This window comes from Acipenser ruthenus, chromosome 17 (assembly GCF_902713425.1).
Source record: "Acipenser ruthenus chromosome 17, fAciRut3.2 maternal haplotype, whole genome shotgun sequence".
Classification (NCBI taxonomy): Eukaryota; Metazoa; Chordata; class Actinopteri; order Acipenseriformes; family Acipenseridae; genus Acipenser; species Acipenser ruthenus.
Window position 1 is genome coordinate 28,055,275 of NC_081205.1, and position 27,489 is coordinate 28,082,763.

The 27,489-nt window shown below is 37.7% G+C and overlaps 2 protein-coding genes across 8 annotated transcripts in view; one reads left to right on the forward strand and one right to left on the reverse strand.

Annotated features, from left to right (window-relative positions):
- LOC117423540 (mediator of RNA polymerase II transcription subunit 12-like protein) overlaps window positions 1-27,489 on the forward strand; it is a 104,189-nt gene that overhangs the window by 63,720 nt on the left and 12,980 nt on the right. For 3 of the 7 annotated variants that reach the window (XM_058990286.1, XM_058990290.1, XM_058990289.1), the window contains exons 16-38: window positions 6,587-6,731; window positions 9,423-9,541; window positions 10,147-10,290; window positions 11,002-11,165; window positions 11,514-11,645; window positions 14,391-14,618; window positions 14,914-15,055; window positions 15,251-15,371; window positions 15,785-15,886; window positions 16,126-16,239; window positions 16,560-16,762; window positions 17,134-17,322; window positions 18,372-18,446; window positions 18,526-18,707; window positions 19,689-19,850; window positions 20,393-20,504; window positions 21,513-21,602; window positions 22,129-22,238; window positions 22,472-22,607; window positions 23,024-23,185; window positions 24,085-24,447; window positions 24,761-24,920; window positions 25,802-26,016. In XM_058990286.1, coding sequence (XP_058846269.1) covers window positions 6,587-6,731; window positions 9,423-9,541; window positions 10,147-10,290; window positions 11,002-11,165; window positions 11,514-11,645; window positions 14,391-14,618; window positions 14,914-15,055; window positions 15,251-15,371; window positions 15,785-15,886; window positions 16,126-16,239; window positions 16,560-16,762; window positions 17,134-17,322; window positions 18,372-18,446; window positions 18,526-18,707; window positions 19,689-19,850; window positions 20,393-20,504; window positions 21,513-21,602; window positions 22,129-22,238; window positions 22,472-22,607; window positions 23,024-23,185; window positions 24,085-24,447; window positions 24,761-24,920; window positions 25,802-26,016 — 3,570 coding nt within the window. Of the gene's footprint in view, window positions 1-6,586; window positions 6,732-9,422; window positions 9,542-10,146; window positions 10,291-11,001; window positions 11,166-11,513; window positions 11,646-14,390; window positions 14,619-14,913; window positions 15,056-15,250; window positions 15,372-15,784; window positions 15,887-16,125; window positions 16,240-16,559; window positions 16,763-17,133; window positions 17,323-18,371; window positions 18,447-18,525; window positions 18,708-19,688; window positions 19,851-20,392; window positions 20,505-21,512; window positions 21,603-22,128; window positions 22,239-22,471; window positions 22,608-23,023; window positions 23,186-24,084; window positions 24,448-24,760; window positions 24,921-25,801; window positions 26,017-27,489 lie in introns of those variants that run through there. The other 4 variants (XM_058990287.1, XM_058990291.1, XM_058990288.1 and 1 more) reach the window with 3 other exon arrangements.
- On the reverse strand, window positions 700-1,971 carry LOC117423596 (P2Y purinoceptor 12-like). The gene has a single exon (XM_034039656.3). It carries the CDS (start codon window positions 1,969-1,971, stop codon window positions 928-930), a length of 1,044 nt encoding a protein of 347 aa, XP_033895547.2. The 3' UTR covers window positions 700-927.

Consider the following 27,489-nt stretch of genomic DNA (forward strand, 5'->3'; position numbering starts at 1 on the left):
GCTAGCCCCCTTATTATGCAATGATTTGGGGAAAGCTGAGATAAAAGTGTATGCAAAGGTTAAAGAGTTAGCAGTATCAAAAACAAGTTATACTAAAGGTGGGATTTCATGAGTGAAACAGACTGGGATGCGTTCCGCTTGCTCGCTGTGGAACAGGAACAGGTTTTAGCCTTTTTCGCAAAATCATATTTCTGTTCTAGTATCATGGCTGACTGTGATTTTGGGATGTAAAGTGTTTTATACTACGGTTTAAGAGTTATGTTTGGGATTTATGGTCATAATCAAACCAAGTAGCCAGTGTTATTCAGAAGTAGCTATAAATATAAACTATACATAGGCTGCTATTAAAGATGTTGTATGCAATAAACTATACTATTATGGGTCAAATATAAACATTTCCCATACACAGTACAGACTATCGTAATTCAAGGCTGTGTTTGTTGTATTATGCCAGTAATGCAAGTAGAGTTTGTCGTTTATTTCTAATATTAGAATGTGGAGACTCTGCAGTACCTGTGGGACTCGGGCATGTTTGAATATTTGGAGTGGCTCATTGAGCAGACCGGCTGAATAAGAAGAACATGTTCCAGGGCAGGGGGGGGGTGCGCTGGATTCATCAGATCTGCTCAGTCTGTTCCATCTCTCAAAATTACACCTTAACATGTAACAGCTACAGTTTACTTTACACTATGTCACAGCTATTACTTTGATTTCTTGTTAAAATACTGAATGCCAGTATTATAATTTAAATATGTTTGCCATTCTTTTATTTTCCTTTTGTGCCTTTCTTAAAAATGTATTTAAAATAAATACTATTAAAAAACTAACAAACAAAAACTAAAACATCACAGTCTTGGCATTGAAGCCAGAGCATTGCATTGTCAGTTCTGTACACAGAAATGGGTGTATTGACTGGTCAGCATTCTCCTAGATAGAAGTAGCTTCAAGAAGAGTATCTTCAGTGGGGCGCTTCGGTACTTTCTTTCTGGTTGAAAAGCATTTGAAGAAAGTTAGATTCAGTGTTTTAAAAAGGGACTTTCTGAATGACTTGCAGAGAAAAAAGTAGATCAGGGGATCAAGGCATGAGTTGAGAGAGGACAGCCACAGTGTGCTTTCCTTCACTTGAAACAGGGCGATCTTGAGTGAGCACTGAAACATGTCTCTGGTCTGGCTCATGGTGTAGGGGATGCGTGAAAAATGGTATGGCACAAAGCAAATAATAAAGACTGCTAAAACTAGAAATACATTCATTTTGACAGTTTTCCTACCCTTTTTGTTAGTGCTTTTGGTTCTGGCATATGAGTTATACAGTTCTTTAGTGATTAAAACGTAGCAAAAAGTAACTACAGCTAAATTAGCCCAGAAAATAATCTGACAAGTATAGCTCACGACTTCATGCCACTTTAAGCCAAACTCTGTTTTCAAGGAAGCACATTTGAAATGTTCAGAAACGTGCTCCTGTTTTATCAGAATCATATTTGGTAGGGAAAGGAAAAACATAAAGGCCCAGATGGCTGCTGACAGGACTTTCACACGTTGTAAGCTCAATGTTTTGACATTTTTAAATGGACTCACTATTTTCTGATAGCGGTCGATGCTTATTAACCCGAAGAGTATGATGCTGATGTACATGGTGAAGTAAAAGACCACAGAGGTCACCTGGCAGACAATTATTTTAAGGTATTCAGGTCCCAGCTTGGAATCACGGAGGATCTTAAAGGGAAAGGTCAGGGTCATGAGAAGGTCGGCGACCACAATGTTCTTCAGATAGATGATGAAGTTGGACTTGCTGGGGATTTGAAAGAACACCCAGGCAGCCAGGCTGTTTAGTGAAATCCCCACAATGAAGAGAATTGTGTAGAGCACTGGGAATACCACCCAGTGAACAGCATTGTCTCTTATACACCTGCTGTCCACTTCAGTAAGGTTTGTGTAGTTGGATAAACTGTCTGGGCTTTCTGTGAGATCCATTAGCTCAGCCTGCTGTGGAACATCAAAGAGAAGTGTTTGAAATCAATCATTGCCACCGATTAGTGTTCATCATTGAAATCATTCATACAGAAATTGAAAAGTAAAAACATCCTTCATGGGGATGCCATTTTTGCTAAAGCACTTTCTGATGGACTGTTATGAGTAGATGCAGTTTAATTTGCACCCTTCTTTCTGAAAACAGAAACACACATCTGTTAACTTGATAACTTAGGAACCCCTACAAACCTTTTAATTCAGACTTCCTTGTTTCCAGTTTTGTAACTTCAATTGCTTTTTTTTCTCCTTTCAGAAAATAAAAAGTTCAAGAAAACTTAAAGGCGTTGTTATTTTACTCCAATATGTTTTACAAAAAGCCATTCAGGTAAAAGCTGTTGCTAACAGTAGTTTAAAGTATTTAAAAACAAGTAAGGGTAAGCACAAATTCAAATAACTATTAAATGAATTTTATGTATTACAGTCAGATACCCAGATACATGTCAGTCGCGTTTTACCGCCCTTGTATTAAGAATAAAATCAGTCGCCATTATATATATGCAACAAATTAATGCACTTACCCGTCACACTCGATTTCCGACTCCATCACCAGTTTTCTGTTACAAAGCCCAACTCTTCAATGTTACATTTTATCTGAATATCCGTCACAGCCCGCTTTAAAAAAAAAAAAAAAAATCTCAATCAGTCAGTCTTATACTGTGCAGTTAAACAGCGCTTCCTCCAGTTTCAGTTGACGAAAATGCAGCCAAAACAAAACAAACGAGACAAGCTAGGGTAATGTAACGGCTAATTATGAAACAGTTCTAGATAGTGTGATGTATTGTTTTTTTTATCTTTAGTTGTTTTTGTGCATCTTCATTTGCAAGTGAACTGTGATATTAGGGCCCCATCGAGCACTATATTCTGCAATTTTGAATACTGACTTTGGATACTGTTTTAATTCTGGAAACGTTTTTTTTCTTTTTTTTTTTAATCTTTTGGTTTTGCTAAATTGCATTGCCTTTTACGTTCTGTGCATGGATAACATTTAGATTTAATTTTGCTGTTAGGTCGTTAATGGGAAATTTTACATACCGCTACAATACGTACCGGATTTAAAAGTATGTACAGTTAACATGTCGTTTCTTTTGGCAAGTGATATTTTTGGAATCATATCGTTCTGAATTAAAATACTTATTCTGTTGAAAATATAGTACTGTACCAACAAAACCAATACAGTACATCTAAGTGGAAGCCTACTTATTTTAAAACACAGCTATGTATTTTTGATATTGTATTTTTTTTTTTTTTTTTGTGTTCCCTGAAAAACGGACAAGGGTTGGAACGGGCCAAAATGAAATAATCAGACATGCGTCACACGCGTTAACCGTCACTGAAGTCAAAATTTTATGCGGTCGAATATGTGAGTGCTGACTGTATTATATTATTTATTTCTCCAGTGGTAGCTTTACCTGTTCTTTACCTAGTCATCCTTTTGTAATCCATACGTTTGCTTTAGTTAATATACTGTACACTGCATATTAAACAGCTGGAGAGTTGGCACGTTTCTGCAAATTGAAGTTACACATATTTCCACCACTTCAAGCATTTTTTCCAAAACCACAGTGTAACAAATACAAAAGCATGCTCTATACAGAATGAAACACCAACTGGACAATAAACTGTTACTTACAAAGACAAATCAGAAAGGCATGGCAGTCAATAGCAGTTGAAATACAACTTGAAAAATCTAACATATTTACCTTTAATGTCTTATTCTGAAGTGGAAGTTTTGCTGCAATTCAAGACCAGTATCACTCTTATGGAACTCAATTCTAGATACTCTCTTCAGTGGCTTGTGGGCACACAGGATCCAAACTCACCTTTCTAGCAAATTGCAGAATGGAATTGAGAAATCAAGAGAAATCTCTAATATGACAAAAAAAAGCACGTCCTAATTTTAGAAAGCTTAAGAAACAGAGACAGTGGCATTTCTTCCGTCTTTTCCTGATTTAAAGATATGATACAATAGTTCTACCAAAAAACAACCTTGTGCGTTGTAATGACCTCCACCAAACTTGTAAAACATCAAGATAATACAGAAACATATTTATATGCTTGCCTGTCTACCACCTGATCTTACTAAGCAAATACAGCATGTGTCCTGCCAAATCACATACGGAATATGGTGTTGTTTTATAATTCATGTCAACGCATTATTATGAATGTATTTATTTAATATGGAGCAGGATAATCACATTGTGGTGCACTCAACTGTTTTTTTGAGTGGGTAGCAGGAAACATAAGGTTCAATTGTACTGCGTTCATACAGAATGCCACTCAATACAAACACAATTTAAAGTGAACCAAGCTAAAATTCTTGATGCAGTGCTTTCCACATTGCTTCATATTAAACTTCAAGCTTAACCTTGATTCATCTTGAACACAGGCATCGAGATTGTTGCTGATTGCGTTGTACCTCACTGGAATTCCGTTAAGTGCTTTTAACAGAAGGGTACATTTTACCTGTTTTTTTTTGTCAATTTGTTGGTGGATTTGCACAGCGTTCCTGAATGCTTAATTATTAGCCATGAATATATGTATATGTCAAATGTTTTGAAGAAGAATTATTAAGAATTATAGAATAAACAGACATCAAACTCTAATCTGGAGGTCAGACTAAAGCAGAACTAACTGGTAATACAGCAGCTGTTCAAGAAGATAGTGCTGTTACAACAGTTGAGTTGCATAAGCTTTCTTTATTGTTCACTTAGAGGTGGCATTTACAAGCATACATACCATTTCTAAATAATCTTATTAGCTGTTATACATATAATTATAAAACTACATCACTCTAAGTATATGTTTTTATATTATAGTTTAGTAATATTGTAAAGACACCTTTATCACACAGACTCTCTGTGCTATTCCTGCCTTTACATTCAAGTGTTTCCTTGCATATATACAGTACCATACAAACTGCTACCAGTACTGTTTAACTAGAGGTATCGCTGGGTCCCACAGGATTCAAATTGCTCACAATCGATTGATTAACAGACACAGTAATGCATTTCAGTAAACCAAAACACTTTCACTTTCTTAACTGCTTGTTTTTTTATGCATATGCATAGGGTCATTTTTTATTTTTACTAAACATTTAAGGAAAAAGATGTGATTACCTGATGTGATTTGAAGCAGGATACATTGAAACGGGGCATGCAAACAGTCCTGTTTTCATGGTAACCATTTGCCTAACAAAAAGGACGACAGCAGAATAACTAGGATTAGCCACTGCAGTGAAGAAATAGATGTGTTCCATTCTGTTCCATTTCAGCTGTTAATTAAAAATATAGATCGCTTTGATGCTTGTGTTGTGAAACACAGATGACACAAAATGAACGCATGCAACACACAATGCACATTTGAAGTCATAAACAGATATTTTGCCTGCTAGGTTCTAAATATATTTATATGAAGGTAAAGATTTTTTGTGTTCATGTTTTCTTCAAAGCCTTTTAAGTCAGTAAAACAGAAAATAATCAATTTATAATGTAGTAATACATAAGTATAAAAAGCTTTTTAATTATAATTTTTTTTTGCTTATTCATAGATTTAATATATTACCTAAAAGTCACCAAGCTTGTGGAGTAACTGAAGCTCAGTGGTGCCTGTCTCTGGTCGGGTTTGCTATAATAAAAGATGCAGTGTACATCATAATTTACACAGTGGTCATTATTTATTCATTACTCTTCATCCTTTATTTATTTCCACACTATTGGTCTGTAGAATTGGTTTATGTTGTGTCTTTTATGCAAAGACTGCAGACTCAAAGGTGTGTTTTATGAGAGGGTTAAAACAATTGGAATAGTACAAACCCATTGGAGACAAGCAGTTATAGTTCCATTAAAATGATGTTATTACCGTCTGAATTTGTGCACTTGCTTCAAAATATTGTCAGCAGAACAGTTTTTATTTTGAAGCCACAAAATAATGGCTTGTGAAACATATGGGTCACCCACCCACTGTGCAATATATGGGTCACCCACCCACAGTGCAATATATATATATATATATATATATATATATATATATATATATATATATATATATATATATATAGTATATAGTGCTGATTGAGCAGAGCTGTATAAATGTTATGCAAAGCATGACAATCCCAGCATGCTCACTTAGATAAAATAAAAATACTCACTACTGCTCCAATACACAATCATTTACTATATAGTGTGCACTGAGTATCGTATCATCCAGACCAGGTAGGTATCCGTTATATCCAGTATGAGATGCTACTGTTTTCTATAAGCCTAGGAATCTGTTTTTATACAAAACATTATTGTGGCATTATAAATATCAATATTAATTAAAATGTTGGCTACACGTACATTTCACTACCATTAATTAAACATAGTTAGTGCACCTGTATTTTGAATCGCATTCGAAATGTTACATTTACTGTCATTAGTTGATAATGCAGCGTCACTGCAATGACTGTGTACCGGGTTGTGTACTGGGATGGATAACACACTGGTATTGTAATGCTTTCCCGTTGCTAGTTTTCTGTGAGGGTTGTTGTAATACTCAATGTAGATCGTTCCTCTTGCAGGATGAGTCTTCAAGTCATGAGTGCAACCAGAGAATGGTTCTTCTCTATGGGGTGGGTAAGCAGCGCGAGGAGGCCAGGCACCAGCTGAAGAAGATAACCAAAGACATCTTAAAAATCCTGAACCGGAAAAGTACTTCAGAGACTGGTAAATAAATGTGGGGGGAGGGGGGTATGTTTTCAATTTCCTTGTCCTTGAAGTAATCAATTCTGGTGTGTCCTTGTCCCAACTTTTAATAGGCAACCATATCCTTCGCTATTGAAGCATATTTTCCAGACACTATAGGACTCACACAAGGTTATATAATCATTATACAATTACAGTTTAAAATGCGTTTTTTATTTTAATTGGCATTGTATTGATTGAAAAGTTATTCATATAAACAGTTGTGTAAGCCTATGATATATCAATAATAAATTTTGATAATTCACAGTTAAATGGAATAAACCCTACTTTATAATTTTCTTAAATTAATTTGTTTGCATTCCTGATCACGTGAGAAGGTTGCTTGCTATACAGTACAGATTTTTTTCTGATTAGTCTGACAGTGCCTGAAGATGGCAAAGATGTATTGAATCACTGTGTGGGGAGGAAGAGATGTTCCTCACCGGGAGTTCCTCACCGGGAGTGTGGAAATGAGATAGGAGGAAGTGTCATCTGAAGAGTGGCTGCATTATCTGCTGGCAAGCAGGAAGCCACTTATCAATGCCAGAGATTGCAAAGAAGAGATTAGTGTTTTAAAGAAAATGCATGTGTAAAGGGTCACGGGTATCCCAGAGGCTTATGGACATCTGTTTTTGTGTTTGACTGCAATCAGTGATGATATCCATGTTAGCTTCTAATTGCTCAAATGCAGGCAATGCGGGGGCTCTCTACTTTGTTTTGCATTGCTAAATTATTTACAGCCAACTTGTTCGGTTATTATCAGGGCTCAGTATAGAAAGTAATCAGCCAGCAAGAGGTGCGTTCAGGAATTAAAGTTTGGCCGAACCCATTCACCCAATCGTTGACTTAACCAGTTGTCAATAAACATTATAAACCTTTTTGAGAAGTTAATATTCTGTGTCACCCTTTGTTCATTAACCTGCTGTTATAACTACACGTTTGTTGTAAAATGCATTATCCCTGCTGTCACCGAGATACTGTGAAAACACATTCTTGCAAAGTATGTTACAGTAACGCTTTTATAGCAGGTGCATCTTAAGAACCTTTTAAACAGCCGTGATGAGGCTAGATATGGGAATTCATTAGCACACTGTTTTGAGGGTTTCCATCTAGGTTCATAGTTCTAGCCTTCAGTTGGTTAGGAAGGCAATTGGAAATTTTGCATGAACATTAGTTATAAAATGCTATTCTGTGGATGTAGGTAGTGTGCTACTGAAATGTGTTACTCGTGTCATTAACAGGGGAGATTGTATGTATGCTAGTGAGTTACCATATATCGTTGGTACTACATCTTCAACCAAGTGTTGCACCACAATGAAGTAGATTGTGAAACAGAGTCCATTCATTTCACGCATTCTGCAATGTAATTGTTTCACTCACCACCCTGCCCTTCAGATCTGAACAGAGGTACATTTTAAAACAGAAACAACTTTATACCAACTTTCATTTCAGCCATTCATAAAGCTTTCACACTGGGGTGCTTAAACTGTAAAGTAATAGTGGAAAACACAAGCACTGCAGGGAATCACACTACGACTATATGTCAAAGGAATACCACTTTTCTTCAAAAATCTGAAACTCCTCAGCCATTCTAAAATTATAGTAACTAAGGAAGTTGGTTATTAAATAGTCATTAAACACTGACGGAGAAACAGATTAAGAAGCCATTTTAAGGTTTTTTTTCACTTCTGTAACTTTTGCTCAAGGGAGACAGGCACAGGGGGAGTAGTGCAAACACAGAAGTTCTTTCAGCACTGGGCAACAGACTAAACAGATCCCTTATCTCTCCTTGGAATGTTTCCTCAAGCGCACTGGCCCTTCAGCCCTGCCTAGGTGCAGCACAATGACGATTTTACTCCTGATAATTCCCACAATCCTATTTGACCCCAATGTGCCCACGTGGCTTACCTCAAACGAAATCCAAACACTGTTATTCACGTCTTTCATGGTTCCCATGGTGATGAGCAAGAGGCAGCCTCCCTCTCGTTCTTCTGTAAAGAAGCTCTGCCCCCCTATATGCGGACAGCGTAGAAGCTTATCAATTAATAGGGACCACCTTGCCCTTGACAACACCTTTGCAACCCAATAACAAGAAACCTCAACATGTCTTATTTTAGTATTGATAAGCATGAAGACGCAGTGTTTGCGTTTTCCGTTTTCCGATATCTTAATGTAATTTGGTTTTAAAATGATTAAACAAAGAGTTTATTAGAACAATGTTAAATTGTATTTTTCATAGTGGTTCAGCAGGGGGAGGGGTGTTCTGTTAACTGTGGCTTCTAAAAGCTCAACCCCTCCCAGGGGACAAAACCCCAAAGAAGCCTAACTGCAGTACTGTTTTTTTCACACACCATAATAATACACTTAATTTCCTCTAGGAAGTCAAAGTTCATTTAGAACAGTGTAAAGATGTAGTGGTCAACACACTACATGACCCGCTAAACAGTAATTGACCTAGCATAACTCTTCTGCAAATGTATGAATCCAGATGTTTTTTTTTTTTTTTTTAAAAACCCACAAAGTAAAAACAAATATATACTGTTTGTGACTTGTATCGTGAGAAGGCCCAGCCAAATTATGGGGTTAGGTAGTGTAGTCTTCCAGCACGCAGTCTTGGTTTTTAGAACTACCTTGTTTTGAAGTATTACTAAACTGATTTAATTCTATATTAAGATGGTGATGAAGAACAGAGACCCAAGAAGAACAAACAGGAAACATTCCCTACGCTGGAAACCGTTTTTACCAAATTGCGGCAGCTGTCGTATTTTGACCAGCATCAGGTGACATCTCAGGTAAGAGAGATTATTTGGACTGAATGCTTTTAGACATTCTCTTCCACAAAAGACAAAGCAGAAGCAGCAAGATAATAACTACAATACAGTTTAAATACAGTGTTACTGACTGACTATGCTGTATGACAGTCTTTCTTTTGAAGGTTCCCCTTATAAAAATGTACAAGTATTGCAATATATTGATGTAAAAACATGGTGAAAGCATGCTAAAGTTAAGATAAGCACAGTAAATCACAGGTAAGTAATTTTGCTTCATAAAGTTGAATGAAACCTTCTCAATACTGTTACGTTAACATATTGAATTACACACTGCTTTGTAGTTTTCCATATACTTAATGAAAAACTGACAAAAATTTAAAAAATGTAACATTTCGAAATCTAACATGAAGTACTGAACTACTATTATGGCTTTTGGTAGATTTTTTAAATGTAATTTTGTAGTTCGTGTTAAATAGAAGATCTAAATTATGTTCATACAGTTTATTTTCTGAATTGTGCCTCGAAAACCTTTTGGCCATGGCTGTTTTGTAAAACAAATACAAATGAGCATTTATCTGGGTCAGATCGCTAAGCATTTGATGTATTTTGTTTTCCCATCTCAACAGATTGCAAGCAATGTGCTGGAGCAAATAACCAGCTTTGCATCAGGGACCTCATACCATTTGCCACTGGCACACCATATACAAATTATCTTTGACATGATGGAGGCAGCCCTTAACATCAGTGGTCTGATAGACTTTGCTATTCAGGTAACAAAGAATGCATGTGTTGGGTTCCACAAAGCAGTACAAGATACATGGATAATGTGGTTACATTAGTGTCTGGTTGCTTTGAACAACAGCTCTTTCACATGGTGATTGTGACTTTTCATAAACATGCTGTTTCCAGGAATATGAGATGATCAAATACGCATTAGTAGATAAGGGACAAATGCGGAAGTCAAGCTTTTGGATATGTTGCTGAAGTTTCCCAAGCTGGCATTTACATTAAAGTGAAAGATTAAATTTTTAATGCAGCTCTGTACAACATACCCGATGATTCAGATATTGGACCTTCAGATAGGTCGGGTTGAATTTCTGTCTAATGAATATTTGCATATGATAACAAAGAAAATGTTTCAAGGAAAATTGCTGTGAGCATCTTTTAATGTACCCCATGCATGAGGTGGTGATGAAGCTTGTAAATCTACAGCTGCTTTATCAAGTCATACACCTTCAGCCACTTCAGAGAGTTGTCAAACACATGTTCATTAAGAAGGAGCCAATGCATATTAAGGGTTAAAAAGGCCTATTGCAGAAGTTATATAATATGAAAGGAAGTGGAACTGCAACACATATGCTGGCTGTACTCTAACTGTTCCAATATGTATTATTCATCAGTTTCTTGTATCCCTTTCAAAGCATAGAAAAGTACTTTGTTTTTCAACTGGTTTCTCATCAGTGTTTTTTTTTTGCCTTCAGCTTTTAAATGAGCTGAGCGTTGTGGAAGCTGAACTGTGGCTGAAATCATCCAGTTTAGCTGGGAGTTACACAACAGGGCTCTGCTTGTGCATTGTGGCTGTTTTACGACGATACCAAGCCTGTCTTATCCTTAACCCAGACCAGACTGCACAAGTTTTTGAAGGGTGAGGCATAACTCAATCGACATGGTAACACATTGCATAACTGCGTTTGTTGTGCTACTAGGTGACTGCAGTGCAGGCCGTGTGTTAAGAAAACAACCCTAATCCTCTCACATGTATTTAGATAAATCATGTCATTCACAGTTAAGCAAATAACATCTGCTCATTATAGTTTCCTATCCTTTTGACATTATCAGGCCTTTAAAACAAATATGATATCAACATTTTTTAAAACAGCAAAAAATACAATAAACGTACCAATAATTATCCAGGATTATTCTTTTTTGGTTTTAAAAGGATATGTTTGTTTAACTCCATGGTGAAGTCTTAACCCTTCATAACCCTTTGCAGATTATGTGGTGTTGTGAAGCATGTGGTGAACCCTTCCGAATGTTCTTCACCAGAGAGGTGTATATTGGCCTACCTTTATGACCTGTATTTGTCATGCAGTCATCTAAGAAGCAAATTCGGGGATCTCTTCAGGTTTGTTCATCCTTTATTAACCGTATGAGGAAAAAGGGGGTGTTACATTTTGGTTAAGTGCATGTTATTGTTTCGGTTGTCCAGTGTTATTAAGGAAAATCTTGCCAAGGGCCACATTTTCACACATCTGTTAAATATGATATGACAGGACTGCTAAAAGTGGAAATGCAATACGACACAAACAGCTTTTACAACACGTTTGAGTGTAAAATAGGATTCCTTGCAGGTTACAGCATACACAGGAAAAGCATGAGCCCCTGGTAGTGTGCTATCTCGGAGAACTATCTTTTCTGCTTTTTCATCTGCTTGGATGACTTTATTGTTTTACTCCAGAGCACAGGGGTCAGGATCGACCTTTCTCTATTTGGCTACAATTTACAACTGAGCAGATATACAAAAAAGTTCTGTTATTAACTTGTATCAAGTTAATACATAGCAATATATATTTCTTCTGTCTACGATGTTCCCAGTTTCTTACCCTTTCCTGTTGTAACTTTTACATGTCAACAATATGACATGTAAAAAAGATTATCTTGAACACATACTGATTTACATTTTTTGTAAAATTATGCAGAAAGTCTCATTGCATTCCAGGTAACCCACATATCTAAATTCTGTTTTGATATGCAAATAAACAGGTCTAGAAAGGCATGCTGTACAGCAGTATTCACTTTTAACATACTATACTGTACATACAGAAAAACGGATGAACGCTTACTTGCTAGTTTGCACAGTGTTGTGCTAGAGACTCAGTTGTGTGACTAATTTATTTAATGGGTAGAGAAAATAGTATGTACAGGGAGCAAGACCTTGTCTAATTTAATTTGTATAATAAAACAAGGCCTGTCTGGCATCAAGAATATATGCAGACTTGTTTTGCCTGCTAGCTGTGTAACTGTCAAGTTCTCAAACTGCAATGGAGATATGTCTGGGTACTTGCTCAGTCCCAGCAGTGGCAGTTGTTTGCTATTAGGAGAGGCCAGCCATTCCACTAGCTTGAGGATCTCAGTCTCAGTCTAAAGAATGGCTCCAGTTAGCACACTGACCCTAAGGAAACCCATCTTCATAGTACAGAATCTGCACCAATGAGCTCTGTCATTCCACACACACACACGCTCACAATCCTATCTTTGTATCCGCTGAGCAAAAATCAGTGGAAATGTTGGTGCAAGCATAAATCAAGGTGGGTGAGTAGTCTTTTTGCCTAAACTTAACATTTCTTGTTTGGAGCTACTTTCAAATATGCCCATTGTGCTGAATTTATTTTTGGGGGGTGATTTGTGATATTTGTGACCTAAAATGAATTCAAACTCAGGGCTCCAAACATGTAAGGAAAGTGCATTAACTATGTCACCTTGATCATACACCAACTCAATTGATTGTGAAGCATTGTTTCAGAAATGTTCTTATTAAGTTGTGTGTAGCTGAGAACAGTCAGAATTAGGGAAGAAAGTCTGATGGTGGGTTACTGTAAAGCACTCTGGAGCAACACTGCAACACCAAAGTTTACTGTGGTATAGCATGGAATGCATGTACCATACATGTACCATACATAGTCTACTAAAGCTTGTAAAAGCATAGGGAAATCTTGGTAAATCACATTTAAGCAAACAGTGGTAAACTTTTATCTGGTATGAAAGGAAGTATTCATTGAGAAAGTGCTATTAAGGTGATTGTCAGAAGGAGCCTGTCAGAGCCTCATTGTTGGACAACTGAATGAAAACATTAAGGCCCGCCATCTGGAAAAGAATGCCTTTGTTTATTTAAGTATTGCAAAAGAAACCTACAACCTATACAGTGTCCCCTAGAGAAGGTAGTTTATTATGTGTGCAAAAAAAGAAAATATTATTTTTGGCATGCTGCAAAACCACCTTGTGTAGTGAACAGCTTCTCTCTTCAAGGCTTATTCTGAGGTAGGTACTGCACTCAAAGATGTAGGTACTTATAAAACTGAGTACAAATAAAAGGAAATAATTCCTGGGGGTGCGATCATTCTTCAAATGATGTTGCATTTAAACATTTAGACGAAGATTGTGTAAACGATTATCTTCCATAACTGACTTCACTTGTTGACGGTGTATTTTTAAGGTGTCTAATGCTTTAGTGCTGTACTTTTGGACTGAGATCACTTTTTCTTCATCAGTATTTTATGTGAATTCCTCTTGGTTTTTGTTCCTGTCTATCATTGCGGTACTTTTATAATAGATCCCTCTAAGGAGATGTTAGATCTGCCTACTTTGCTTCTTCAACAGGACATATCTTAGAAACCTTTTGAGATGCTGCCTTCTTATTTTTAAAGCTATGGAAACTCCTCAGAACACACACAGGGGTTCCCTTCACTTTGACCTTTGACCCAATATTCTGTCTTTTTGATTTCCAGATCTAAATACAAAATGCTTCCTATCCAGTGATTCTTTAAAGCAAAGGGGCCCAATCAAGCTTTAGTCACAGTACTGTATATACATTGCAGAGGGGGATGCAGCACCACTTTGTTTTTTAGCTTATAATGACATCTTTAAAAACTCTTAAGTAATTTGGAGCCACTATTAAAGGCAATAGCATTACAGTCTTGAGATATTGCTCCTTACCTGGTGGGGGTGCTGCAGGGTTAGGGCAATGCAGGCTCTGTATAATCATAATAATCTTGTTCAGGGAGTATTTTTATATATCCTGATTGAATGATATAGTTCATCTCCAGTAGCTGTTGCTTTTTACATCTCAAAACGTTTCTCTTCTTCCATTCAGTAGCGCCTGCTCAAAGGTCAAGCAGAACATCTACAACAGCGTTCATCCGTCCAGTTCAAACTTACTGTGGGACCCGGACTTCATGCTGGACTTCATTGAGAACCCTTCCACCCACAACATCAACTATTCCATGCTGGGGAAGATCCTGAGTGACAATGCAGCTAACCGCTACAGCTTTGTTTGCAATGTGCTGATGAATGTGTGTATGGGGCATCAGGACACTGAAAGGTAAGAACAATAATCCTCATACACTGTACAGTCATGTCTTCAGAATTGCTCGCCCAGGTCTGAGGAAACCTTCCATGTGGTATGATTTACAAGACGGTATTGTACACAATGCGAATGTAGGTTATTTATACTGTATGTGTCAGTTATATCCTTGGAGGGAAGTATATATTGTATGTTACTGTAAGTAGAGTACATTGGCTTGAAACTAAAGGGTCAAACTCCACTATAAGCTACGTATTAAGTAACTGTTTTATGTTTTCTTCTCCTTGTTCTTCTTCCTCTCTTGTTCTTCCAGAATAAATGACATGGCTAACCTCTGTGCTGAGCTGACTGCTTGCTGCACTGTACTCAGTTCAGAATGGCTTGGTGTTCTTAAGGCTCTGTGTTGTTCTTCAAACCATGTGTGGGGATTTAATGATCTTCTCTGTAGTGTGGATGTAAGTGTGGGTGCACTGATGTGTAGCCATCTCTTTACACTGTCTTTTTGTTTTGCACTTGAAATATATATATATATATATATATATATATATATATATATATATATATATATATATATATATATATATATATAGGAACAAAGCATTAGCATTCATTTTGTATTGTTTTTGATTATTTTGTGTTTCTTTCCTAAGGTGAGTGACCTTTCCTTTCATGACTCACTGGCCACCTTTATTGCCATCTTGATAGCACGACAGTCCTTTTCACTGGAGGATGTGGTACAGCATGTTGCTCTCCCATCCCTCCTTGCAGCAGGTAGGACTCACAGTGAGAGGCTTGAACACCAGCTATGACAGAGCTTGCATATTATTTCATTTACAAAGCACTTTCCTTTCTTGTGGGAGTGTTGAAATGTAGGCATGGCCTTAATGTCACTTTGGTTTATTATTAAAGAGTTCAAGTATTAAGCGTCATTGCAAGACATGCTGTTGTGATATGACCCCAGCTATGTTCTCAAGTCATTTTGAGGCATATTTAACACATTTTCATAGACCCCTCCCCACTTCTGACCAATCCCATTTATGGCCATGCGAGTGCTCTCTGGTATTATTTTTACAGTTGAATTGTATATTTATATTTTTGAATATTGTTAAAGCGGTTTAAGATAGAACATCCTGTATTTGCTTTAACAATATAGGCTCTGAATTCATTCCCATAATGCTTTGCAGCCTGTGGTGATCCAGATGCTGAACCCGGAGCCAGAATGACATGTCAGCTGCTGCTTAAACTCTTCAAGACCCCTCAGGTTATACCTCTGCCTCAGGCTAATGGTGAGTCAGAAACATTTCTCTCTAGTGTGGGAGTATGTGTAGATAGATTGATAGATAGATAACTAGATAGATATGCATATATATATATATATATATATATATATATATATATATATATATATATATATATATATATATATATATATGTACGTATGGTGGATGGTGATCTGCTTTTTAATGATACTGGTAGCTCAGGGTACACAGTGTTACTGACATGTTCTGACTTGGTTTTGATGTAGGAAAGCCTGCCCCTGACATTCGCTCTTCCTGTGACCGGCATCTCCTGGCAGCAGCACACAACAGCATTGAAGTGGGAGCTGTGTTCGCAGTCTTAAAGGCAATTTTGATGCTGGGTATTAAAATCCATTTAATAATTTATTTAATCTTACATCTGTCACACGAAGGCAAGGGGACAATCCAGTGTACCGTAATGTGTAGTGTATAACTCACACCGTGTGTATAGTAAGCATGACTGGTTGTTTTTGCCATTTCTGCATGCACTGCCATGGGTTATACATGCCTTGTTTAAGAGGCATCTCTTTTAAAGTATCCTAAAATAACACCTAAATATACTATACAGGATACTGTAACCAGAGTGTACTTATTCTCTACTGCTACTAACATGGTCCGAACAAGGCAAATACGTATACATGCTTCGGTTATTTTTATCTAGGCGATGCAGAAATTGGTAACAGCAATGTCAGCACCAACAACAACGATGACTTCAGTGTGAAGTTAGATCCTCTCAGAGGTCCATACAGCTTCAATGAAGATGACATCACGAGTGCCTCAAAGACATGTGACAATGCTATTCCCATAGAGACAGCTAGTCTGAGCGAATATGCTAGGTATGCATTAAGGACCATTTGCCAGCAGGTATGCAGAATATATACATTCCTTTTAGTGTTGTGTTTCTGTGTTTTTTAGTTTCCTAAAGAATGTGTGTTCAGATGTATATGTGTTAAAAGTTATTCAAAGTATTTTGTGTTGGATTAAACATGGTCTGCGACTGAACATTTGCAGTGTTTTTCTTTTCTTGTTAGAACAATTCAGTGAGCTATTATAACAAAAGCCTTTGTAAGACATGCCGTATAGCAGTATTCATCTTCACTAACCTGCACAACAGCTCTGGGTATCACCTCTTCTCAGGAAAGCTGTTGTGTATTGTGACTGTTGGTAATTTCTAACCATTGCCTTATTCAGTTCCTTTCATGGTGAAATGTTTCCTCCTCTTGTTTGTCTGATAGGAGTGGGTGGGCGAACACTGCTTGAAGGAACCTGAGCGACTGTGTACAGATAAAGATCTCATATTGGACCCGGTTCTGTCTAACAAGCAGGCACAGAAACTCCTCCAGCTTATCTGTTACCCGCTCGGAGTGCCGGAAAGCATGGCGGGAGACGGCTCTCAAAAGCAGCACATCAAGCGTATCCTCCAGGTAAAGTCAGCTTCAATTAAAAAAGAGATCCTTATGAGTTATTTTGGACTGCAGTTTGTTTGCACTGTGATGAAATACTGAATGGTCCCTCGTGAAACCAAGCTGGCTAGGCCAGTGAGGCTTTACCTGGTTAAAATAAAAACATAATAATAATAATAATAATAATAATAATAATAGGGGATTGACTAGGCATGGGTTATATTTACAGCTCCTGATTTTTGTTTTTTAACTGATAAAAAACGATAAAACACACAATTTTAAAAAATAAATAAAATGAAACCAATAGCCAATAAACACCGGGAAAACACTGGAACTGGTTACTCAATTCACATTGAATTCACCCCTTTCCCATTTAAAAAAAACAAAAACCTACTTCAAAAAAACAAAAACAAACTACCTTTCCCAGTGCAAAGTCCCTTCTTCCTGACTAGTATACTTCATTGCTTCGATCTGAATACTTTAAACCCACCCCAACTACTGAGTGGCAGCAAATTCCTACATTTCTATTTGGGACTCCGCTTGAGAGATTTAAAACGAGATTACAGTTAGGAACGGAGACTTGTTTGCAGGGTTTAAAGTTATATTACAGTTAGATAGGGAGGATTTAAAACAGAATTGCAAATTGTGGTGAAATGTAAAAAAAGGCCTAGACACACAAAAACCCTAGAAGAATGTGCCTGTGACCATAAGGATTCAGTTGAGGAAGACAGCAAAGGATAGAAGGTACAACTTAAGTACTGTCGAGTTACTATACATAATGTGACAGAAAAAAAACGTCCAAGCATTTTGGAAAGTAACCGAAAACAATAATTTCATACAGTATATAAAAAGTGAAAGCCCTGGAAAAAAACAATTTTGGTGTATCTCGAAAATAGCTAAAAATAAGCACTAATTTAATTAATAAAAAACGAAAAACAGAAGCCCTAGTTATATTCAAAATATGCCCACGTCTCATCTAATAAGTGGCGTCAGCCCTATGATTTTTACCTAAGAAATGATCAAGTAACTCGAGTGGTACTGTATAATTAGTTTTACTGGTTGTCTTCCAGAACTTAGACCAGTGGACGCTGAGACAGTCCTGGCTGGAGCTTCAACTGATGATCAAACAGTGCATGAAAGAGCCGGTAAGTATTGAACAGCAGTGTGGTCTGATTTTGGATGTAATAACTACGTTCTGCGCATGTATTTATTAACGTATTTCAGCAGGGTTCTGATATGAATACTTTGCTGGACAACATTGCAAAAGCAACCATAGAGGTGTTCCAGCAGTCTGCAGAGCTAAACAGCATCCCGTCTCCTTCCAGGATGGGGATCTTCAGTCCAGGTTATTCTGGGAACAGTGACCCTGATAATACCCAGCAATGTGGGAGGAAGACATTCCTTAGGTACTGCATTATCACTTGACCCCTACAATCAGACAGTTTGTTCAGTGTCTACGATGTAAGGGTTGGGCGTTGATCTTCGTTATACTGTATAATGAGCTGAATTGTGTGTTTTTTTTCCTCAATATTTGTGAGTTCTAGTTTGTAATGGCCCGGATTGCTCTGTTTGCTTTTTCCTGGTCCCTTGGAAATCAAACATTGGTGGCTGATGATACAAAGTGGTTACAGTGGTTGAATGTGTTTGAATGTGTTTGCATGTGTTTGCACATTTTAGCCTGGTTAGATTCGGCTTGGTTTATTTTTAATATATTTGTATTTATGTATTTATGTATGTATTTGTTTTTACCGGGTATATGAGTACTGAAATTATGTTTATGAACAGTCATGACAAAAAGTAGCACCCGAAGCAGGCTGTGTTTATAGTGTTTGGCATTGTTAGCCTTGGGGAGCTAACATTAAATAAACAAGAGGATAGAGTTACAGGGCCAGACCAGAGGAGTCTCTTTATTTTACCTCCAGCAGCAATGACGGCTGCACTAAAAAAAAAAAAAAAAAAAAAATATGTTATCCGTAGATGCTACTCACCCACATGCATGTTGTACATACAGAAAACTAACATTCATATTTATTTACCAGTCACAGCTGATGAGTGAACCCTGGATTCCTAAACAGCCATTTCAGAACACTTCTGCAAATGGGTGATTCTGTGCAGTTAGAAAGCCAGTCTTCTATCCTGAGGGTCCTTTTTGAATCCAGTCTCCTCCAGTTATGACACCTCATTTTACCTCTCAGAGCCAGAAGGGGTGTTGTAAATTTTCCTTGTATTCCCAGTAAAGGCCCTCACATTTACAGACATCAAAATGTTAAACAAAGAATCACATTTACATCGTGCCTTTCACCTGCAGTAATAAGCTGGGGCTGATTTAATATTCCAAGCTGCAGAGTGTATTATTTCTTTTAAAAAGTGTTTTCTGTTGTTTGTAGTTTAAATGAACAGAAAGGCGTCTGGTTGGTAGCCCCACTGATTGCTAAGCTGCCTACATCTGTGCAGGGAAGGGTCTTGAAGGCAGCTGGGGAGGAGCTGGAAAAAGGGCAGCACTTGGGATCCTTGTCAAAGAAGGAGAGGGACAGGCAAAAGCAGAAAAGGTCATACACTTGAATTATCTACAGTACTACAGATACAAACAAAGCGTCATGTTCCTTTAAATCATACTGCCTTTTGAAAACGTAAAACTACTCCACTGTGCAATTTGCACCACTTTCAAGAACGGAACATAAAACCTCTCATGTTAGAAACCTGGCGAGAAACAATTCAGCAGCTCATTTAGGGATTCAAGAGTGTTTTCCTTTGAAGAGAAAGGTGCAAACTGCACCCTGGAGTAATCAGAATTGATAAATAGGGGCAGAGGGCCTTTTATAAAAGGATGCCAATAAGTGCCTTTCAGTCTTACTACAATTAGCTGGCATTGTACCACTTTAACCACATAACCCGCTGTGGCATAAAGTTAAACTTCTTAAAGAAAAAGTATTTTAATATCATTATAATCGAAGCAGAACGACTAAACTTAAGTAGTTTTGTATTATGTTCAATCACTTTAAAAAATATATTTTTTTCTTTTTCTGTCTGTAATCGTGCTGTGCAGATGCAATTCTTTTCTGACATTATCTCTTTGTGTTTCTCCTAACAGCATGTCACTTCTGAGTCAGCAGCCGTTCCTTTCCCTTATTCTTACCTGTCTGAAAGGACAGGATGAGCAGCGTGAAGGACTGCTGACCTCATTACAGAACCAGGTCAATCAGGTACAGTCCAGGACAACCATCACCATCGGAACCAACAGAGAAATAACCAAACTACAGTGTACCTACCTGTATGTGTCTTTTTACATGACCTGCATTTGAAAAGACTGGGCTGGAGCTGGTAAACCTTGCTAAAGATAATGCCTAAAAAGAGTACTCCTTAACAGACTGTTTAACTGTGTTTAAATATTTCTAACGTACAGTAGGCCTACTCTGGGCTCCTAATTTCTTAATGGTTAGTAATAACCCACATTTAGGTTATTTATAGTTTGCTACAAAACAAATTAGCTAAAATGGCTGATATAGCACACCCACACACTCACATTATAGTCCTCAATATACATTCTATTTGACCATCTTTTAGTATCTTGACCACCCAAGTGGGAGGGTGACATTGGGTCACCCGGTTGGCTGAAGGTGGAGATGGGTGATCGGAGAGTCACTGCATATTAGTTTGAAGCAAGATAAATAGCCCACTGATGCTCTGTAGAGGTCAAGAAAAGCCACAAAACATATGAGGCATGTGGGTACTCTCCCAGTAGCTGATGATGAGTGAAGTGAAACTTAACCTGATGATAGAGCGGACCCGTGGGCAATGTAAATCTGTATCAGACTGCAATAAATCCGAGGGGCATATAAATCACTATCAGACTGCTGAGAGAGAATACGAAACATGCTGCACTGATTCCACTCTGGGTTTGTGAAACACATAACGAAGGCTTGGCATCGTGGAATGAATGAGTAATGTGATGGTCTTGGAGAGCTACTGTGGCTGCTGGTTTTCGTTTCAACCAATCTCTGTTACTTAATTGAACCAATTATTAACTTAATTAGTCAAGATTAACAGGTGTTCCAGATCATTAGCCACTGATGATGTAAAGACACCTATAAAACCTGCTGGATAGGGGCTCTCCAGGACCAGGGTTGGAGACCCCTGCTTTACACAATGAAACCACACCAAGAAGGCTCAAGGTAGGCACTGGATTCACTTCTTCTCATTACTGTTACTAGATTCTGAGTGACTGGAGAGAAGAGCGTTATCAGGATGACGGGAAAGCGCGACAGCTGATGCATGAAGCTTTGCAGCTGCGGCTGAATCTGGTATTAATTTTCACATTCTCCAGAATTATATTTTGGCCTTTAAGTTCTATAATTTCTGTATTATATAGAATTTGATTTGTACCTAAATTCATATCTTGTACCTTGTTTTTTTACCTTGATGTTTTTAAATAGTCCTGTATTGTATTATTAAAATCAGTGATTCCAAGGAATTTAAAACATGCAATTTGGGCGAGGTGCCTGTATGAAAAAACTAAGCAAATTCGTACAAAACTCAAGAAAAATTATTTTAAAAAAAGAGTATGCAAATTGGTGCTGCCATTTCTGTAAACAACAGGCTTCGTGATATCCTGCGTAAAGTTACTAAAAACAATTAACTTAATTATTTTTAATATAAAATGTATGTGTGTACTTTCACCCTTTTAGATTTTGTATACTGTACATCTAGAGAACCATATATCTATTAGCACATGTATGTTGTTCTGCACCTCATTGTGAATGGCAGCCATGGCGCGGGATGAATGTGGCTGACATGCTTGGTTCAGCAGTGATTTCTTATGCCTTTCAGGTGGGCGGGATGTTCGACACTGTGCAAAGGAGTACCCAGTGGACTACAGACTGGGCTCTTCTGCTCCTGCAGATGATTACTTCAGGAACTGTTGATATGCAGACTAATAAGTAGGTTTTCTGCATTATGAGTTGAGTTTTTATGTCATAGCATCTCTGCTGTAAATTCAATGGTAGAATGAGAAATATATATAGTAGGTTATATGTATGTTATACATATTCAGCCACTCGGGTTTATCTGAATTGCACACTGAGTAACACTCAAAGCACTTTTATGAGCTCCGAATGTTATATTGCCTGTGAAATGTGCTGTCATAATAAGTGGTTTATTGTGTGCATTGCAGTGAGTTGTTCACAACAGGACTTGACATGCTTGGAGTTCTTATCAATGGAACGTTAGCTTCTGATTTATCAAATGCTTCTCAGACAGGATCCGAAGAGAACAAAAGGGCATACATGAACCTGGTGAGAAAATTAAAGGTAAGTTAGCAAAAAAACTGTATTTAAATTAGCCCTGTTAATAAGTAAATGCTTAAAGTATTGTTGTTTTTATTTAATAAAAAAAGAAACAACGCTGCTGGCATATTTGCAGTAAGATGAATAGAAAATAACAGGAACAGAGCAACCTGGGTTTACTTTTGCCACCTAGTGTTTACAAATGGCACAGATCCTGTGAACAAAATCCTAACCACAACCTTTTGCCTATTATATTATTAAAAATGTATAAAAGGTTATGCTACATAATGTACAGTACAGCATATGCACAACGACACTCTCAGATCCTCATTTGTTTCTCAGCTGTTAGAGTGTAAGAGGAAATCATGTTGCAGACAGAAAGTTACTTTTTATAGTATGGATGTAATGTGATGCTTTTTCCTTCCCCTTTTCCCCGATAGAAAGAACTTGGTGACAAACATTCTGAAAGTATAGACAAAGTTCGCCAGCTGCTTCCACTGCCAAAACAAACATGTGATGTGATCACCTGTGAGCCAATGGGATCTTTAATTGACACTAAGGGCAATAAAATTGCAGGATTTGACTCCATAGATAAAAAACAGGTACGTGCATCCAGCGCTCCAGGTAAGGGTTAGGGTCTGGGAGTGACTTACCCTCAAATTAATTACGTTACTTATATTTTAACATTAAATTCTTAAACTCAGGGAACATGTTAAAATGTTGATATAAAGCCATACAGATAAATAAGGAAATGCATAAATAAGTTATAAAACAGCTTGTTTAATATTATAGGCACCTTTTTTAGCAGTTGCCTTTGATGATGGTTCCAGTTGGATTTGTAGCTGGACTTGGGTGTTTACGCTTCAACCTGTGTAGCTTCGAATTTTTCTTATTCTTACTGTGATTGGCTGCAAAGACAACAGAGCTAGCCAGAGATTGGATAATGTTTGTTGGGTTGGTTTTTTTCCTTGTGTACAGTTTCCTAGTAACTGAAACCATTGTGTTCTGGGAGATTTAGTTTGTGGAAGTTTTAGGGGAGGCAGACATGCTTTTCGTATTTTTACTCCTTAAATTTACATTTAGTGCGTATTTCGGGTTTTTTAATGCGTAGCAATGGCAGGTACACAGCTTATCTTGACCGCTGTGTGCAACGTATCATTAACTGCATGTTAAATAATCCAAAGAGGTATTTGCTGTATGAAAGTGTTAATCCATAACCTGCATATATATATATATATATATATATATATATATATATATATATATATATATATATATATATATATATATATATATATATATATATATGTGTGTGTGTGTGTGTGTAGTGCTGAAATGAATAAAGCATCTGAAATGAAAACATGTTATTTGCTGATCAGGTTTTACAAGGCAATGTACCCTTGAAGAAAAAATGTCATTCAGTGGTAAGAGCTGCCAGTGGCAGCAGCAACACATCAAAACAGGTTTTGATGTATGGCACCAAATAATTCTCCCATTACAGGGCCTTCAGGTGTCTACGAAACAGAAAGTCTCCCCCTGGGATTTATTTGAGGGCCACAAAAACCCAGCGCCCCTATCCTGGGCCTGGTTCGGCACAGTGCGAGTGGACCGCAAAGTGACCAAATATGAAGAGCAGCACCACCTTCTTCTGTATCACAGCCATCCAAAGCCCAAACCACACAGCTACTACCTGGAGCCATTGCCTTTACCCCCAGAGGAGGAGGAAGAGGGGGAGCCCGCCATAGTCTCTCAGGACCCAGACAGGGAGCACTCGGAGCTGAGTGAGCAGAGCAGACACATGCTGGTGGAGGAAAAGAAACCCAAGAGCAGGAAGAGAAAGCCCAAGACCAATGCAAGAGTCGACGTGAGTCTGAAAACGTGATGTGTAGCGTGATTAATACAAATCATGCTTTCAAAGGAGTAGAGGCAACAGCTGTGTTATTTCAACAGTGTGTAAAAATGCTAAATCATTTTGCTCATCAAACAACCCTAAACCCAACCCTTAATCCCATACTTAAAATACTTTTGTAATCATTTAACAATGAGTTACAAACTAAATTGGGAGTTAAATGTGTAAATGCAAGTTGAGGCATAAAAATAGATACTACTAGGGTTGTGTGGCAAATGAGACAAATACAGATAAACACAGGACTCACAGGCATACATTTACGTTGCAGGATTATGCACAAAATGTTGTATATAGAGTGCCTCCCAGCTATCCCACAGTATCTTCCCAAATGATACACCACTCTCAGGCAGCACCATCCTGGGGTTACAACCTCCTGGAACAGCCCCAGCAGGCCAGCTTCTACCTGCAGAATCAGCCTCTTCTGCCAGGTAAATGACCTCACCTGCATTTAAACATGTGTGCCTAATCTTTTTACATTGAAACGCTTTCTATATACTTTTTTTAAAATACCTTTTTATACAGTAAATTCAATTGATCGAAGCAACAATAATTCCAAGGGCCCCACGGTTTTAAAAACCATCCAACAGTGCATTCAGTTATTTCAGACAGTAAAAATATGAAAACAACAAAGTTTAATATTTGAATAATCTAAATGACGGCGATATTTACATAGATTTTTGTTGAGGTCAATACAATTGATCCTGACAAATAGGTTCAATATCACCCTCATGATTTCTGCTGTGGTGTACTGTACTTATGTTCAGCGCAGCAGTCTGTCTGTTATTGTCATATTTTGTAAACTGAATCTATATTTGATTATTCAGTTTGAAAAAGAGTTTATAAAAACAAAATGATTATGATCTGCAGAAATCCAGTAATTGGCAGATAGGTGGCTTGAGGCGGCTGCCTGCATTCCCTTTCTTTTAGATAATTGGAGTTTTTTTCCCAGTCGTATTTATTACTTTTCTGGAGTTTTCGTTTCCAAAGCACCGTTGGAATCAGGATCCAGCATCTCCAGACTGTATCCTGTGAAATATTTGAAATGAATTTATGGAGCCCTCATTTCCTGGTCCGTTCTGACTGAAAATACAGTAGCAGTGAATAGTTGTTGTTTGATATCATGCTGATGTTGACCTTTGTGGAAATCTGATATTTTAAAGAAAAACAAAAGAATGAATATTTTATTTTCCCTCTGTTTTCTAGCATGCATCAAAACAACCCCCTATGCCAATAAACTTGGCCTTTGTACAACTATGCAGGATGTGCTTTGTGTTTTGGCCCTGAATACGCGAGTGATCTGTTTTTCTAGGTGGTCCCAGACTAGATCCTGCTAGCCAGTTCGCTCCGACAAACACCAAACTAGCCCTGACCAACATGCTGCAACGCCGCTCAGGCTCCATGATGCAGCCACCTTCCCTGCCCACCATCTCCCCTCAACAGCAGCTGCTTCAAATGAAACTACTGCAGCAGCAACAGCAACAGAGCCTGCTCCACCAGCAAGCACAGTCCAGGCCCTTCCAGCAGGTTTGTCTTTCACACAGGGTTCCGAGGGTCACAGTCACATTCCATCATTCATATGGACACAATTAAAACTATACAGTGTGGTTTAAGGTCCCAAAGCCTATTCAACACAGGTATTTATGAAATGTATCGTTGTGTTTAGGTTGGCCTTCACTCAACAAAAAAAAAAACATGACACGCACATTAAGTGCAGAAATGGACATCCGTTTTTGAATATTAAAAAAAGATTAGATGATTAAAATAGTCCTCACAAGCTGTTTTGTTGGAGCATGTCATTAATAATTAGTTGACACAAAAAAGTGACTTATGTTTACCGGCCATCAGGCAACTTTCAAGCAAATATTTTGAAGAAATGTGTGCAAAATATGCCATGTGCTACATCTGCTAGGTTTTATGCACTTGAAAATAACCCAGCCCCTGTACATGAAAAAAAAAGCATGAAAAGCTGTTTGAAACAACGGTCATTAGGTAACCTGATACAGGATCTGTTTAGCTTTGCAGTCTCTGAAAGCAGACAGTACTGTGCTTGAAAGTGGCATAAAGTGCAAATTGAGTAAAGGGATACAATTCTGTTTTTCCACTTTAGGTTTTTATGGCCAGAGTGTCTTTTTTTACCTTTTGCATACTTGATTTAATACTTTTTGAAAAGCTAAGTTAGTCAGTGCCAATGTAAATGCACAGAAAGTGATGATGGCTTTTGGTTAACAGTATCTGTTTTACCAATATTTTGTCCTGCAAATCTTTAATGATTTGCTATAAGTAAGTTAGACATGAGCGTAACATATGATTGAAATCCAGCTTGTGTGCTCTCAGTATTGCTTACCAGTTAGACAGCTTATCAGAAAGAAAAATGCATTGAGATTCGGTTTCAGGATGTTTCAATGAAGAACCTGAGTCAGCTCAAAACAAATATGTTCCTCAAGAACACACACAAGTTCCATAAAGTGCCTTTTGCATCAGTGTGTTCTTACTGAACAGTTCCACTGTGCTTTGATGAGCTCTGTTACAAGTACCACAGTACACACTTGTGACACCCGATGGTATTGCACAGAGCCCACAGCAGGAGTTTCTTGATCATGTACCTACTGTAGGGAACAGATTTATACCTAGAGTAGAATTATGACACAATTTAAGAAGCAGAATGAAATTAAACTCAACAACGCAGGCTAATGGACACTTGCTCATCACCACAAATCAACAGTAACATTATGGAATCAGGAGATATGAGTAGATGCTGTACAATACCTTTTGCATATGGTCTTGGAAGATCAATGCTTTGAAATTTAAAATGGCTGGGAAATAGTTTTCATGCTAGAAGAGTGAATGAAATGAAAACCAGCTTTTAACAGCAACATCGTGGTGATCCAGTGTTTTGATTGGCTCACAATCAAGAGGGCGAATAACAAGCATTCCCATTTGGGCCCATGTTGTTAAAGTTTCAAGTTACACAGCTATGTATGCCATATGCAGTGGTGC

Coding starts and splice junctions, on each gene's coding strand:
- LOC117423596 (XM_034039656.3), bottom strand. CDS start 1,971: ATGGATCTCACAGAAAGCCCAGACAGTTTATCCAACTACACAAACCTT.